This window comes from Pinus tabuliformis, chromosome 2_2 (genome assembly GCF_031772625.1).
Source record: "Pinus tabuliformis cultivar Carrire ecotype Pingquan chromosome 2_2, CPIR1, whole genome shotgun sequence".
NCBI classification, from domain to species: domain Eukaryota; kingdom Viridiplantae; phylum Streptophyta; class Pinopsida; order Pinales; family Pinaceae; genus Pinus; species Pinus tabuliformis.
In genome coordinates, this window is record NC_142300.1 from 999,316,979 (window position 1) to 999,335,082 (window position 18,104).

General features: G+C 35.2%; 1 protein-coding gene across 1 annotated transcript; it reads left to right on the forward strand.

Annotated features, from left to right (window-relative positions):
- The first annotated feature begins 4,920 nt into the window (after window positions 1-4,920).
- On the forward strand, window positions 4,921-6,955 carry LOC149196734 (mogroside I-E synthase-like). Its single transcript, XM_089403786.1, has 2 exons — window positions 4,921-5,551; window positions 5,994-6,955. The coding sequence occupies exons 1-2, from the start codon at window positions 5,059-5,061 to the stop codon at window positions 6,953-6,955; spliced, it is 1,455 nt and encodes a 484-aa protein (XP_089259912.1). The 5' UTR covers window positions 4,921-5,058.
- Window positions 6,956-18,104: the final 11,149 nt, after the last annotated feature.

Consider the following 18,104-nt stretch of genomic DNA (forward strand, 5'->3'; position numbering starts at 1 on the left):
TATACCTCCTACTAGTTCCTCCAACTGTTTGAACTTGTTTAACTGAATTTAACTCAATTAGACTGGGTTAATTAATTATAACTCAACAAAACTCAACCTAGACCCCTAAAATTTAGGAATCACTCATTATGACTCTAGATAGACTTCCAACTCAAATTTACTGAGCCAACTAAGTCAAATTAACTTAGTTCACTATTATAAGCTGCTTTGAGAATATAATTTCGACTTAATTCCTAATCTAATTCAAGGAAATATTAACTTAGAATTTCTTGTTGCTATTTTTGTCAGAGAGAGAGAGTAATAACCAATTTTCCGGAATATTATATTGAAAAAATGTTTTGCAACTAAGGTTTCGGTGTGGATATGGAACCATAAGGACAAGTATCAATTAGAGGTTATCGACATAAGCTCTAAAGGAAGGATAAAGGTTGTTATAAGGGAACCATGCAATATTATTTGGTGTTTAAATGACCTCTCACTTGAGATTCTTTCCTTAAATTTGACAGAGTGTTATCAATCGCCATATGGATTTCATCCGGACGGCTTGGCAAGCCCTCTAGTTTTACATGTCCCAATAAAGTAAATTTTGATGTTAGGAGAGAGAATGGGGTAATTTTTCAGATATTTGTGGTGGTTAAGGAGGATTTGGTGGAATTTGAGCCCATCAATTTGGAACATGTGAACAAAATTTAGATTATACACCATGATCCTTTCTCCACAACTCGAGTTTTAATGGGTCATTGTTTAATTTCTCGAGGAAAAAATTACGGCGGGGGGGGGGGGGGGTGTTGTATTTACACTATTGCATGGAGGTAAGGTCGAAAACTTATCTCCATGGAGGATAGGTGGTGAAGGTTCATTCATTATTTCGAAGCAACTTATGTGCTTAATCAATCCTCCTATTGTGGTTTCACCCCATGACACATTAGAAGCTCCACCATTTGTTAAGCCTTTGAAGGAAACATATATTCAACTAACTCTATAGTTGGTAGGAATATCAAGGGGGCAAAAGCTCGGAAATCAATGGTTAGGATCTTGGTTGGTTAAGACCTAGATATCTCTTAATTTTCAAAGCATTGGAGAAGGACATGGTGGGGCGATTTAGTGGAAAGTGTATATTTTCAAACACTTTCAGGGTAGGGGTGGAGGAAAGGTGGGAGAAATGGTTATGATTTTCCCCTTCTTCTACCATTTTAGCTCCAGGATGGTTTTGTTTTATTTTCCAATTAGAAAAAGACATGGATAAGATTTTTTATAATAATTGGTAATGGTGACCATCAAGGCTTGTCCTGCAAAAGCTAGTAGTTGATTTTGATCCCACTAGGAATCACATTTCAAAGTAGAAGGTCAAGGATATTTTACCAGGTCTACCATTTATCTACTAGCAAGAAAATACCTTAGAATTTCTAGGGAAAATAAAACGGATAGTTTTGGGGTTGGAGTAGGATTTGGATTCAAAGAAGGATAGAATATCAACAAGAATCCATTTGGAAGTAGATTTCAAGGAGTGCTTGCTAGAAGAAATTTGAATTCAAGAGGGGAATATCTCTTAGATATAAACAATTAACTGTTATAGGACGCAATTTGGTTGTTTCAGTTGTCATGAGACTAGTCGTTTCATTATTTCATGTAGTAAGATATTGGTTGCAAACATAGTAAGTGAGTTTTGGGGTAAAAAGAAAATGATTCTCTTTGACGAAAATGAATTGGGTTCTCCTTCATCGTCTGTGGATATCAAAGAGCTTGAGTATGTGGAGTTAGAATCTAAGAAAGATAAGAGGCTTTGGGGAGAAGGGTGTTTCAAATGATCATATTCAAGTAATCCCAATTCCGCATTATCTGGTAAGAAAGTCATCTCTAACTCTTTTATTGTTTCCCATGTTACAAAAGATAAATATTTTCTTTCTAGTCATCTCATTGAAAATAATACATTGTATGAAAAGGATCATAGGGGATCCCCTTCTCCTTTGGTTCCTTTTTCCCTCTCTCCTATGGGGGTTTCCCCCATTTTTTAAGAGGGTGAGGAGTTCAAAATCACTAGAAAAATGAATTACTAGGGGATTCTAGATTAAGGTATGGTAATATTTTAAATTTGGAGTCTCTCCCTAATCATACTTCACATTCTCAAATTGTTAATCACGCTAAAAGGAAGTTTTAAGACCTAATTTCTAACACTATGATTCTCACGCTCCTTTTGTAGGCAGGAAATCTCATTATCAACTATTTCCCAATATAAAGTAGTAGATAATATCCAAAGAGGTAAACAAGCTACAATTTATAGATCCCTTAGAGTAGACCAACTCGATGTGTTGTTCCCCAATGAGGTGCATGTCCTTTAACACTAGAATTGTAGGGTGTGCCCATAAATTTCTATCCCTCAAGAGACTTGTCAAGATATTTGTCAAGACATTATTTTGATTCAAGAAACTTTGAATTCAAGTTAAAAAGCGAGAGTAGTTGTGGAAGCTTGGCTCAATGGTGGATATTTCTACATGTTTGATGGTGAAGGATTATTTTCTTCATAATATTTTCGCTCCAGTTTATTGGTTGTGCATTCTGTTGATTAACTTGAATGATAAGGTTCTCTAAATTACAATTACAAATCATAAATTGACCTTGATGAGTTGCAACGAGATCATTCAAGAAGCTTTGTTAATGGAAAACCTTGAAGTTAAATGAAGATGAGTGGCAACCAGATCATTTTGAAAACTATGTTAATGGAAATCTTTGAAATAGATTGTTAAGTCCAACAAAAAGTTTAAAAAACAATTTATTAAAATTATTATGTAAATAAAAATTCTATTCTTAATTTGTTTTTTAATACAATAGAAAAACTTATCATAATTCAATTCTCAAACAAACAATAAAAAACCATTAATAATGGCTATCTCTCATCACAATTATTAAAAATTAATACTTACGATTATTAATAAATTAATTAAAATAATAATTAAAATATTATTTCGAAAGTATACATTGCTATCCACATTGAATAACTATTAAAATAAATATATTATTAGCCAAAACCCGAATATCTCACATAGTTTATCGAAAATATAGCACATAGGTTATCTCACACGCTAATTGAAAATATAACGCATGTATCCTACATAATATTTAATTGACTAATATATAAGATGCGAGTTGCATGCAATACATATAGCTCATATTTTAGTTAATTTAGTATAATATACTAATATATAACGTATCTGGTTTAAGAAGCTATTTAAAATAGTATTTTAATTGACTAATATATAAGATGCGAGTTGCATGCCGTACATATGGCTCATATTTTAGATAATTTAATATAATATACTAATATATAAAGTATATGGTTTACTAACCTATTTAAAATAGTATATGGACCCAATTCATATATTAGTCAAATTAATATAATAATATATTGTCTTAATTAATAGGGGTATTTAAGGGGTATTTCTTACCTATCATATGAATTTAATTAATACATGTACTATGTGGTATATTACCATATATTTATTAAGTTAATATATAGAATATTAGTTTATTATATATATATAAAAAAGAGGAGGAATAATCAATTTTTTGGAATATTTTATTGTAAAAATGTTCTACAATCATAAGGACAAGGCTCAGTTAGAAGTTATTGACATAAGCTCTGAAAGAAGGATAAAGGTTGTTATAAAGGAACCATGCAATACGATTTGGTGTTTAAATGACCTCTCACTTGAGATTATTTCTTTAAATTTGAAAGAGAGTTATCAATCATCAAATGGATTTGATGAGAATGGCTTGTCAAGCCTTCTAGTTTTCCACATCCCAATAAAGTAAAGTTTGATGCTAGGATAGATGATGGGGTATTTTTTCCGATATTTGTGGTAGTTAAGGAGGATTTGGTGGAATTTGAGCAATCAACTTGCAACATGTGAACATATTTTGCTCAAAACTAGATTATACACCATGGTCCTTTCTCCACAACTCAGTTTTGATGGGTCATTGTTCAATTTCTCGAGACAAAAATTACGGGGATTGTATTTACATCATTGCATGGAGGTAAGGTGCCAACTTACGTCCATGGAGGATAGGTGGTGAAGGTTCATTCATTATTTCAAAGCAAGTTATGTGCTTAGTCAATCTTCTTATTATGGTGTCATCCCATGATACTTTAGAAGCTCCACCCTTTGTGAAGCCTGTGAAGGAAACATGTATTCAACTAACTTTATAGTTGGTGGAAAGATTAAAAGGAAAATAGATAAGAAATTAATGGTTAAGATGTTGGGTGGTTAAAACCCATATATCTTTGAATTTTCAAAGGCATTGGAAAATGCTATGGTGGGGCGATTTAGTAGAAAATGTATATTTTCAAAGTCTTTAAGAGGAGGGGCGGAGGAAAAGTGGGAGAAAAGGAAGAGGGTGAGGAAAAGTGGGAGAAATAGTTATGATAACTTAAAAATGATTCTGTTTGCTTTTCCATTTAGAAAAAACATGTATAAGATTTTTTTTATTATGATTGGTGATGGTGACCATCAAGGCTTGTCCCCCAAAAGTTAGTAGTTTATTTTGATCCCACTAGGGAATCGGGACCGTTTGGAAATAAAGTGGATTTCGTGACCATTATGACCCCTTCTGTAGTCTCTAGGTGCGCGAGACAAACACGCTATTCCTTCACTAGATTGGAGTAATGGCTTTTCAAGAAGGAAGCCTCCATCGAAAAAGTGAAGGAGATCACAGTTCGCTGCCTTCTCGCATCGCGACCTGCTTCATGCAATTTATACGTTACCGCTTTTGCAATATATTGTCAATAAGCGGACATATTTGTTGTCCTTGCAGTTTCATCTGCAACATATCATATCACAATTAGTTACAGTTTTTCACTGAGAGCTGTTGCCGGCACGATTTCTAATGAAAAAGTCATGATTCCTAATGAAAAAGTCACGATTTCCAATGAAAAAAGTCTTGACAATTTTCTTAAGAACTACTAGGGAAAGCTAAAACTAATTGACAAGGCCGAGAGTCCACAAGAAATAAATATTTGTAAAGAAAGTTGTCTGCAACTATTCCTTTCAGGACTGTAGTAAAATGGCGTCCTCAGGGAAACTAAAGTATAGCAAACCTCATGTTCTCGTGATGCCTTATCCGCTACAGGGCCATATCAATCCAATGATGTTATTTGCCAAGAGGCTCGCCTATAAAGAAATCATGGTCACGTTTGTGACGACCGAAGAAAACCGTGAGCGCATGTTACAGGTTCAAGATGCAGAGCCCGGGGCGTCAAACTCCTCTATGGAAGTTAAGTTTGAAACAATCTCAGACGGACTGCCTGTCGATTTCGACCGGTCCAAGAACTTAGACATGCTCGACGACATGTTACGAAAGATTGGAGGACTCACATTACCAAATCTCATAGAGAGGCTGAGCGCTCAAGGCAACAAAATATCTTGCATTGTTTACGATTCCTTTCTTGACTGGGTTCCGGATGTTGCAAAGAAGTTTAATATTCCTGTAGCGTTTTTCTGGACACAGTCGTGTGCTGTTTACTCCATCTATTACAATTTTACAAGAGGAGGATTGGGTATGTTTTTATTTACCAAACCTGTATTGGGTATGTCTATGTTTTATTTCTCTAAATTAATTTTAAGAGGATGGACATATTTACATATGGCTTTCACGTAGAATAAGTTTCTAAATTCAATAAGTTCTATTTTCTTTATGTGAATATAATAATTGTTCTTGTTTTCAGCAGGCTTACTTTAAATCAATTTTAAGAAAGTCCAACATAGCTACATATCTCCCTTACACTGGATTATAGCCAACTTACTCTAAATCAATTTTAAGAAAAGCTAACCTACTTACATAAGTCCTTCACACTAGGTCTCCTCTCCTCCACAATAGGTCATAGAATAAACATCTGAAACCTACTCACATATCTCCTTCACACTATTTCATAGAATAAACATCTGAGCTCAATAAGTTCTACTTTCCCTATTTCAATGTAATAATTGTTCTTTTTTCAGCCAACTTGCTGGATGAAACAGCTAAAACGGTGGACGCTATAGAAATCACAGGACTGCCGTTGCTGAAGGTATCGGACTTGCCAACCTTTCTGCATCCTTCAAATACCGATGAGTCCCTATTTATAATGAATCAGTTTAAGCCTCTTCCAGAGGCAACGTGGGTTCTTGGAAATTCGTTTTCCGAACTGGAATCGGATGAAATAAATTCAATGAAATCGATAGCTCCCATTCGGACTGTCGGTCCTCTCATACCCTCGGCTTTCTTGGACGGACAGGATCCCGGAGATACAGACCCCGGGGCACACTTGTGGAAAACCGCAAACTGCATGGATTGGCTGAGTACCAAGGCACCCGCAAGCGTCGTGTACGTTTCCTTCGGAAGCCTTACTGTTCTTTCAAAAGAACAAATCCATGAAATAGCTCTGGGGCTGAAGACCAGTGGATATTTTTTCTTATGGGTTATTCGTGGGGAAATTAATAGTGAAGAGACCTTGCCTGCGGGTTTCCTGACCCAAACCTCTGGGCAAGGGCTAGTCGTTCCATGGTGTCATCAGCTGCAAGTGCTCTCTCATTCGTCTGTCGGCGCATTTATGACACACTGTGGATGGAATTCGACACTGGAAAGCCTCAGCCTCGGGGTTCCTATGTTGGCTGTTCCTCAGTGGAGCGATCAGACAACTAATTCTGCATACATTGTGGAGAAGTGGAAGGCGGGGATGAGATTATGTAAACGATCAGAAAACGGACTTGTAGGAAAGGAGGAAGTGGAGAAATGTATAAAGATTGTTATGGAAAGCCAACTAGGGGCTGAGCTGAGGAAGAATGCTTTGCAGTGGAAGAAATTATCAAAGGAGGCAATGGTTAAAGGTGGTTCTTCCGACAAAAATATTCAAGAATTTGTTGAGGGCGTTATTGACAGAGCGTGGCGATCTTCATCGTCTGGACCAGATTATGTTATTTGATTCGGCTGAAATCACGGAATGAGATTTTAAAGAAAGTTGTAAATTGGGATAATAAAAGTTTGTAATAGTTTAAATCTAAGTTCGTATGATTATAATAACAGTGTGTAGTTTAAACCTAACTTCATGTTTGATATTGGCTTATTAGTATCTCAATCTTTCCTTCCTGGCCCTTTACCTTTTTCAAGAAGAAAAAACGAAACATTTTCATATATGGATGAAATTTTTTATATATTCATGGTTCAAGAAAATTTTAGATTTTGGCAAATATTATAGACATAAATTTTATGACAGGTCAAGGAAAAAGGCATCTGAACAGTAAGGTCACATCTTATGAAATGTCAAGGAAAAAACTCTTCATTCACTTCTGACAAAAAACAAAATAGTAATGTTCTCCAACACTTCATAAAGAAACAATACTATGCTCAAGTAAAAAGACTCCTCAATCACTTCTGACAAAAAACAAAACAGTAATGTTTTCCAACACTTCATAAAGAAACAATACTATTCTCAACAAACATGCCATCAAGGGAAACTGTAAGAAATATAGAAAGAGAATCAAAACTAAGGCAGAAAACATGGAACCGTCCCGTGAAAGGCATTAAAGGCCATAGGCAAAAAACAGAGTGAATCAGACAAAAACAAAAGAGCCCTCACTATGAATGGATCCATCCATGATCTGTTCAAAAAACATATACCCAAGCAAAAGTGAGAGAGAATGCTTGGAGAGGGCATCAGCATCAACATTCTGCTCTCTGTAGATATGTTGAAAGGAAACCTCTGAGAAGAGAGCCTTGAGATCTAAGATACGCTGCATCCAGTTGAAGAGGATTGGGACCTGTAAAACAAAGTGGTCTTGTATCCAACGTATCGTGGAAAGGGAGTCCCCAACAAACAAAATATTGTCGTTGAGCTAGAGCGCCACCTGCAAAGCTCCCCACAATGCCAACATCTCAGCCCTGCAGTTGTTTCCTATACCCCCGAACCATCTAAAGCGAAAAGATAGATGAGAGTCAATATGGAGAGAGACTCCACACCCGCATCGCCCATTAGCAGAGGCCCTATTGAAGAAACAAATAGGAAATATGTTAGCTAGATCAACAAAAATAGCAGACCGGGAAGAAACCTTAGGGAACCATGGCCCCACCTCCATGAAATATGCCACAATATGGATGGAAATAAAAAAAAGCACTCTATCTATGGTTGTATTAGTTTCTTTTTCATTGGAAAGATGGAGAATCAATATTGAAATGGATAGTAAATAAGTTTGTTGAGTGGCTGAAACTCTTCACTTTATTTTGATGGTTGGGTTTATCTTTTTATATTTTTTCTAATTTAATTTATTAGAAATTATCTCTAATTCTTGTAAAAAAAAAATTGGTGGGATTTGAACATTGAATCTCATGTTTTACATATTACTTCATAACAAGTCAATGGCCAGTTGAATTACACTTAGTTCTTAGGGTTTACCACTATTTAATTTGTACTTACTTTTATAATTCAATTTCTTAGAAATCACCTCTAATTCTCACAATTATTAGTCTGTTGGGTTTACCACTATTTAGTTTGTGGTTACTTCTATCTCCATTAATTTCATCCTCATTTCTATTTAGTTTGTGGTTAATTGTATCTCTATTAATTTCATCCTCATTTCTATACATTGTCAGAGCCATTGGGTGCTCTCTTCCTAGCCTACTTTTATAATTAGAATTGTTCCAATATTTTTGAAATTGTTCTTAACCTTAGTGGAGGCTCTCTTTTTAATCTTGAACATATATTGGTGGTGTGAATTAGAACACTCCATGCCCTAGTCGATAGTTCCCTCATTGGTCATGTGGCCACCAACTTCTCCTATTAAATCCAAGCCTCCAACCTTATGACATGGAAACAAATAGCAAGTTTCCTTGAAAAAAGTATGAGTAGGTTTGCTAAAGGAAATGCAATGTTGGAAAGCATCTTCAACATGTTGAGACCTATCAACCAATGACTTGGGTATCTAAATATGTTGTGAGGGTAGCATAAGACTTCTATAACATATTCTCAACTATTACCAAAGATAAGATCAAGAAAATGGAAATAACCATCAACAAAGAATGCCAAAAAATATACAAAGAACATGTAGAAGTAGATTTTTAAGGCGGGATCTTGATCCTAGCTACTCTAGAACACAATATAGTAAATTACTCAAGCTAAAAGCGTTATAGTACCTTAATACAGACTTTTACTCAAATAGTGAAAGAGAAAAGGAGCCCATTTTAAGATTTGATGCACAAGTTATATGTAATGTAAAGAAATTTTGATGCTCTCCATAGATAAATTTTCAATATTGAGATCATTGTTCATAGCTTTAGAGAGAATCCAACTAGTAACTAGAAGAGGAATGAACAAGCTTTGAGATTTGAAGGGTTACGATCAAATTTCATTTTTCTAAATGAAGGCGACAACTCCTTGACGAACTAACAACTAGCACAAGTAGAAGGACATCTATTATTATATTAGTGTTGTGCACGCGAGTTGGCTAGGCAAACAGGATGAAATGAAGTATAGTGAATTGTTGGATGTTGCATCGGCACGAGGTGAGGACACCTGTGCCCATGGGTGCACCCACATGAAGGTGGGTTTCCCGGTGTTATGTAGGGGCATGCCTTAACTTGCACGACAAGGCAATGGTTAGCAAACGAGATCAAATCAAGCACGGGTTAAATTTGATGGCCCCCCCTATCCATCCAGAATTTTTTTATGACGGTTTGCCCTACCCATTAAGAAATTTTTATGATGGTTTTATTTTTAAATTTCTTCCTTTAACCATACTTTTAATATTCACTTTTACCCTACTTTTTCATATAAATCCATAATTAAACAAATGGGCACCCAAAAGGGAAATTTTGCTAGTGTGCATAAAAGATTAGTAAAGTCCAAAGAAAGAGTGGAAAATCTGCTTATTTGCATTTCTGGCCAGGTTACCACAATTTGGAGGCTTGAAATAATTAAACTAGAATATTCATAGTAATCAAAGATAAATTTAGTATATTCCGAGAGAATGACCATGGGAGAAGACTGGAAATGAAATATGACCATGGTATTTCTTGTTTTTTCACCCGAATAAATAAATGCAATACAACATTGTTGAATTCACAGGGATTTTGCATTCCAAATCATACACCTTTATAATCAGTGAAATTTCAAACGAATCTTGGGCCTTGGCATCCTCATATGGATGAGGTCAAAGGTTCGAATCAGAGCAGAAAGTTTGAGATCTCTCATAATGGCAAAGCATGTCGGTGAGTCCCAAAGATGGTCCACTCCCCAATGACTTCAAGCTCATTTATTATACAAGTTTAAGCATAAACTTCCTTTCTTTTTCCATGAAACATGGTTCTAGTGATTGAAAATGATGAAATAAACACAAGTAATCAAAATTTTAATGGTATCCAACATTCATGCTAAATGTTTTCTAACACATGGCTCCATTGTTTGTTCCCTAAGTTCCTTTAACAGAATGATTCCAAAAAAAGAAACTGGTCAAAACAAACCTAAAAATAAAACCTATTATGTAAACTTCTACACTGGACTGCTAATAAATGCATAGACAATTTAATATTTATAATAAATTTGGTACTAAAACTAAGAGCCAAGAAGGATCATGTTGCAGAGGAAACATACATGCATATACAATGAATACACCGAAGCATTTTCGAGTCCGTCAGACCATTCTCACACAATATAGCATGTAGAACTGCGAATATCAGGCTGAAGTGGCCTGTATAGCAAGGACCTACAACAGAAAAAACGTGTTATCCTTCTCTTGAAACACTGCAGATTTTTCTGGTAAATAAAACCTCAAAATACTTGTATACATGCACACTGAAGCTGAGAAAAAATATTACCTATTTGGGAGAGTAGGCCACGAAGGTGCAGGCGCAGCTTCAGCATCTGAATCAACCCAAACAAACATACAGTTGTTCGGCGTGGTTAGAAAACAACCAAACTTTGAGTCTAGTTCATTCATTTGTAATAGGTACACATGCAGGAGACAACTATGCATTTATAAATTTCACTTCAAATCCACTTTTTTTCCCACAGTTGTTCAGATATTGCATCAAATGAGATATTGCATTAAATGAGATGGGACACACTTCACTTTACTTCACGTTATGATCCTAAAAACTTATTCATCTCATTCATGACACAAGCAAAAGATCAAGGCAACCATCGCTAGAGGGTGTCGTCCGAATGCCAGCCTCCTATAATATATATATATATAAAATTTGAAACTTCTGATCTTTAATATGCACCTCAAATTGACATTTTTCTAAATTATGTGCCAGTTAACAATGATGTGTTTATTTACTGATTAAAAAAGGAAAAAAAAAGGTAAATGGGCCTCAATTTTAAAGCATGAAATGAGGCAACGAGCAAGCGACATGAAATTATGTTGTGGGACAGGACTAACGGATGCCCATGCCTAGGGCACGCGCCCACATCATGGGGTGCACTCGCACAACAAGTCAGGTCTACTCGACATTATGAAGGGACATCAACCTAAACAAAAAGAACAAGCAAGGATGCTTATACATAGAAGGGTGGCTGCATGAGTTAAGGCATCATCAAACAAAGGGAGTTCGCATAAAGGCAAGAAGAACCGCAAGTATGAGACAGTGAATGGGCAAGCAACAAGAAGTGGCCGAGTTGTAGGTCTATGAACTCGCCCTTGTGCAAGCTGGACTAGACGAACTTGGGTTTTGGGTTAGGGGTTGGACTAAGGATCTTGGTCTTTTTCTGAAGTGCTGCACTCTTAGGGCTAGGCACGAGTTGTATTATGGTTGACGTTGCGGCAGAAAGATTTAGGCTTGGCCCGTCACGAACTATTGTACAAGATTGTAAATTAGTGCTTTGAAGTTTAATAAAAAGGGGAGAAGTTTATATGTGGGAGTTTCTCCCTCCCATGTGCATGTGGTTTACTGTCATTTATATTGCAGTTCTATATTGGTTTATTGTTACTGTTGTTCATTGTACACATGAAGAAGTGAATGAAATGTTAGATAAGCGAACCTGAAAGATTAATTGAAGATTTGGTTAAGTGTAAGTAAATCTGGCTTCCCGTATTTGCATACGAATCATTTTCCAAAGATTTCATCGGAATATAAGTTACTACAATACTTCATCTTTACCAGATCTCTCCAAGGGAGTTCCTCCTCCTTCTTCCGATGGTTGTGATATGCCTAAATCTGGTCAGCAAGCTTCGTCTCACTAAGTTCTTCCTTTTTTGGCTACATGTTCAGAACACTTTCTTCACACTTGAACATAGAGCCAACTTCCTCTTCGACATATTCTTCTTCAACACACGGTTAGCAACTTGAACTTGCCCAATGGAACATTCCTCTTCAAAGCTATAAGTGCCAACATGATTAGGAATTCCTTCTTTGTGACCAAGAGCTTCCTTCTTGGTCTCCTTCTCAAGTGCTTCAATTTTCTTCTCAAGTTCGACCATCTTCTCATGAAGCATGACACCTTCCTCTCTTATCTCATTCGTTTTTTCTTTTATGTACTTCATTCTCTTCATGACAGATCACTTACAAAAAAATATGTTAATATAAATAGTAATGAGATGAAAAAATGAAGAAAGAGAAATTGAATATGACTTAAATTATTTTAGAAATATATTAGTTAACCCAAATTTAATCAAGTAAACTAAAGAATATAAAGACGAAATATCCAAACAACTTGATAAATCCATTAAAAAAAGGCATTCAAGATAATTTGAATGTATATTTTTAATGTTTGATAAATAAAACCATAGGCAATCAAAGATATTTTAAAGTTTGAAAAGAAAATCAAATTGTAACACTTGTGGGCTAAAATTGGAAACCAAGTAGATTTTTGACCTGTGATAAAAAACATTAAAATTTGACCTTTGATAAGAAACATTAAAATGTAGCATTTCACATTAAAAACATTGTTCTTTATTTTTATGGAAAAAAGTGCTAAGTGATTAAACCATGGACTCTATAGTACAAGAAGGAGATATAATCAACAATTTTCTTCTTTTAGATCTATGGAGTATCAATGCTTATTAGTAAGTGTTTATTTTGGTAACATGATTTGTAAATAAGGGTTTTTATAGTCTATTTGTTTCACTAAGATGTATACTTTGTGAATTTAAACTTTAAATATATCACACAAATATTTATATCTTCTTAATGGCTTGTAAGGCATTTGAACCCTATAAAAATGAGACCAAAATTATTAGTTAGACTTTGCAATTACTTTGTCCCTATGAACTATATTTATATAATTGGTTTTAGGGCTAGATCTTTTGCATTCTTTATTGTTTATCATCAATTAGGAACATAGTTATTTACTATGGTTCCCTACTTGAAGGCATGACTCTTTCATGATTTTCTTTCTTTTCCTTAAGATCTCAACTAAGTTACACACTTCCAACATTTTATGCAATAAATCCTTATATTAACCCTACTATGTGATTTTCGAATCAACCACCAAATCAATCCTCTATTAATGTCCTACATACTCTTGCAATTTCTGTAAGTATTTCAAAAGTTGAGATGCAAGTGGTAATGTTAGACTCAATTGATAGCTTGTAGTCATACTTTTCTACCACGCAATGTTTAGATAAAAAAAATTCTTAATGAGTCTTCACTTTCAATGAGGATATCACACCTCAAAGTTCCATTTGCATAAAATCAAGCCTCAACATGACCAACTCCATACACATGTATATTGTTTCATTTGTTTGGTATGATTCACTTCAAGGGTTCACTTATATTCTTCATATTAAGTGGAGAATAATGAATGAAGATTTCATTAATAAATGGCATATATTCCATAATGCATGCATAGGATATTGGCATGTTTCACTCCAATCTATCCTTCCAAGTTTCTTGTAGTTTTAATTTAAATAAAATTCAACCTAAGTATCATTAAGCAAATACATGTGTGATGTAAATTAATTATATAACACACACATGATATAGTTTCAAAATTCATGGATGATTAGATAATTACACATCATTACTCATTACGGCCTTACAATCTTTTGTAAGTCTATAATTGTTTTCAAGGCTAAGATTGAAGTGATAAATGTTGTGTTCTATTACTACATTGTACTCGATTTTTTTTTGTACTATGCAACTTTGGATTAACAAACCAAAACAATATAGTTGAATGAGTCTTCATTCACCATTGGGACATCTCACCTCCAAGTTCCACGTGCATAAACTCAAGTCTAGACATAAAAAATTACTTACATATATATAATGCCAATCATTTTTTTTCGGGTGAGTCATTTCCATGGTTCAATTATATAGTTAGGCTTCAACTCATATTTTTTACACAAGAAAAATATCATTTATGCATAATGACTCTCTCGTTGATAAATATTATGGAGTTCATAATGTCGTCATAAGGGATTGTCATGTCTCATGCAAATGCATCCTTCCAAGTTTCCTAAAATTGAACTCCAATCCAACTTAAACATGATCAAGTTGACACATGTGAGATGAAAATTAATTAAAACATACACTCACACATATATATTATATGATTTCAAAATTCACCTGAGATGAGATAATTCCATAACATGCCAAAAGACCTGAACCATGATCAACCCATATGATATGGATGGTAAGAGGAAAATATGAAATGGTAGAGGATTAAATAATTTTATCACTAGACTTCCTGACAACTCAACATATGGCCCAAACATCTGTGAAACACCTAGCAATTATTTCTTTCATCTTAAGGAAATAATCGTGACCTTTAGAGGTATGTGAATCTTGTACAACTTATATATAGCTATGGGAAGAAAGGAACTCATCCAAGAGTTGTATATCATATATGATCTGTGTACACCTCCCTTATGCCCTTCAACTCCTTGTTGGTTATGAAATTTACTTCTAGAGGGATTAATGATAATGCTTATGAGTTAGTAGGGTTTTGGATTTGAATGCTAGGGAGATGTTTAGGAAAAACCCCTAACACTTGAATGGTTACTTAGTTTGCAATTTGATAAAAGAAACTCATGGTTCTACAGTGATTAAAAGTTTTTCTTAGAAGCTCTACTTTGTATCCTCCCTAAACTAATAAAAATCCCTTTGAATTTCGAGTTACAAGAATATATAAGAGATTTCGAAGAGTTAATGGGCAATCAAGGAGATTGACATTTCATTCCCATTTCTAATATTTCTGTTTTTTTTTTCATTTTTCTTCCACAATTTATTTTTTTATTTTCCTCTCTCTTTTTTTTTCCATAGTTTCTTATTCGTTTGTTATGTTTTTATCTAAATTCCATTCATTTTTTAATTTATCTTATAGGTACTAAGTCTTACAATGGTCAGTTAAGTTTGACTCCATTTGGTATTACACCTCCCCAAAAACAGTTCTTTATTCTAAAACATCATATGGGAGACTAATATAAATCAATGTGCCTTTTATATGCTTCTATAGAACATGGCACTAACTATAGATCTTAGCTACAACTGTGACTCTATATTTGGTTGCCAACTTTTGTACCCGCTATGAATCTAACTCTAGTTCATAGCTTAGTTTTTCATGTATTATAGAGACATATGCGCTAAATATCAACATTGATAAATATTTGAATCTAAATTTATTACTCAAGGTTCATTGTTATCTTTAGTATGCATGTCTCTTACTTTCTTCAAATTGGAGATGGCCTATCTAATCAATCATTGAAATCCAAGTTGAAGATATTTTATTTTTCAGTGAATTCACAAAATTAAAATGCTATCATGCAGTAAACCTTCAAGAGGATGTAGGTGGTGTCCCCTTTTTATAAAAATCAATTAATTCTAACATGAAACAATTCTCTACTACTACATGTACTTGCACAATAGTTAATCTCTATAATTGTTGAAATATGGCAACAAGAATATTCTAATTTAATTTGTCTTGAATTAAATTGTGAATTAAAATCGAATTTAGTCTTAACAGCTACTTGGAAATAATTAATTTATTTATTTTAAATTAATTAGCTGGAGAAATTCAAGTTAGAAGTCTTTCTGAAGTCATGAAAGAGTTATCCCTTAAATTAAGGAGATAAGATTGAGTTATATTTGAGTTGTAATTAGTTAACTCAGTTTACTGAGTTAGGTCCAGTTAAATTAGTTCCAAACTGTTTGAGGAACTAATAGTGATTTAACAGTCAGTTGATGCATTGATTCACTCAACTAGTGCTACTCCAGTAAACTGAAGATTCCCTCATAAAAAACTCATGCATGTCTATTCCGAGAAAGACCCAGTTGAGATTAATATTCAAGGACAGTGTACTATCAGTTGCATGTGTTTTCTCGTGGATAAAACTCATGCATGCAGTCAAGGATTCATCCTTGAGGAACAGTTTTGGAGGTAGGGTTTTCCACTTGGTAAAAGGAAAATCATCCACAAGGAACAATGCAAGGAAATAGGAGCTTAGAGGGCAGAGAGGAAGGCTAGAGAGAAGCCAAGATTTCCTGTGAGCATCTGTGAGGATTGTACTAAGAGCTGGCTAGCTATGAGAGCTAAGGCTTTGTATAATTCCTATGTGTTTCCACCATGTATGATAATACAATAGTGTAGGGTTTTTAGCTGAGACTTTCCCCAAAGTATTTTCATGTGTATTGTGCCATTGATTCTTCTTCTTCTAGTATATTGTTCAACTCGATCTTTAAACTTCTGCAAATTGATAGTAGAAGTAGGTTATAGTATTCTGCTTTGATTTATATTGCATTATTGGGTTAACCTACACCTATTTTCTACATGGCATTAGAGCTGTGAATAGTATTCTAAGAAGAGAATTCGAAGTTTGAAGTTCAGGGTTGCAGGTGCAAATCGAATTCATATCATACTTCAAGGTTGGCCAATTGTGTTCTATGGCTTGAGACTCGAGTATGCCTTGGAAGGTAGCTCGAATTACATAGCATGGAAAGATAGAATGGAGGTTTATTAGAAGAAAATGGCTTGAAGGAATTCATTGATCAAGATATCCCAAATCCAACTTCAACTAATGCACGAGAGATGGTTGAGTGGAATAAGTGTTTGACAAAGGCGAGACAGATCATCATTGAGGGAGTTCGAGACCATATTGTCTTCAGTCTCTATGGGAAGGATACTCCATTTTCAATGTGGAAGAAATTGAAGGACCTCTACCAGAACAATAGTGACAAGAGAAAATTGGTGCTCAAGGATAAGCTTCGAAGAATCAAGATGGAGAAGGGCGATACTATTTCCACATATCTGAACAAGCTCACCACCTGTAGAGATGAGCTTGGCAGTGTGGGAATAACTACTGCTAATGATGATATGGTGAGCCTAGCTCTCTTTGGCCTTCCAAAGAGTTGGAATAGCTACCAAGACTCTGTGAATGGAAGGGAGACACTACTGGATTAGGAACGACTGTGGTTGGATATTATGCAGGAGGAGATCAGGAGGAGCACACGAGATGGTTCTTCATCCAAGAATGATGATGAAGAAAATCTGGCCTTAGCAAGTAAAGCAAGGAAAGGGAAGGGGAAGGCTTCCCATTTCAAATCTAATTCTTCTCATGGAGGGAAGAAGGGTGACATGTCTAAAGTAAGATGCTTTAATTGAAACAAGATGGGAAATTATGCGACTAATTTCCCATCGAAGAAGTCTAAGAAGGGATCCTAGGAAGGATCGGAAGGTGAGGCATTAGTCTCTCAGTTCGAAATGGACTTTACCCTCATCGCATGCATGGTGTCATCGATGATGGGTTGTGCTTGGTATCTTGACAGTGGAGCCTCATTCCACATGACCGGTGATAAAAAATTATTCAGTGCCTTGGAGGGGAAAGACCTTAAGATGTGCATAGAGATGGGTGACGACAGAAGGTATAGTGTTTCAGGAGTGGGCACGGTTGCTTTCACAGGGATCATGGAGCTCCTTTCACCTTGACAGATGTGATGTATGTGCCTGGACTGAAGAGGAACTTGGTATCGGTTGCGATGTTGGAGGAAAAGGGTTACGATGTTGTCTTTAGTAAAGGAAGGGCGTTCCTAAGACACATATCCACAGGTCAGACCAAGAGGATAGGGATTCGGGTGAAGAATCTATATAAAATAGAGGTAGATGATTGTGTAGCATTGAGTACGAAAGCAGAATTTGAGCAAAGCCA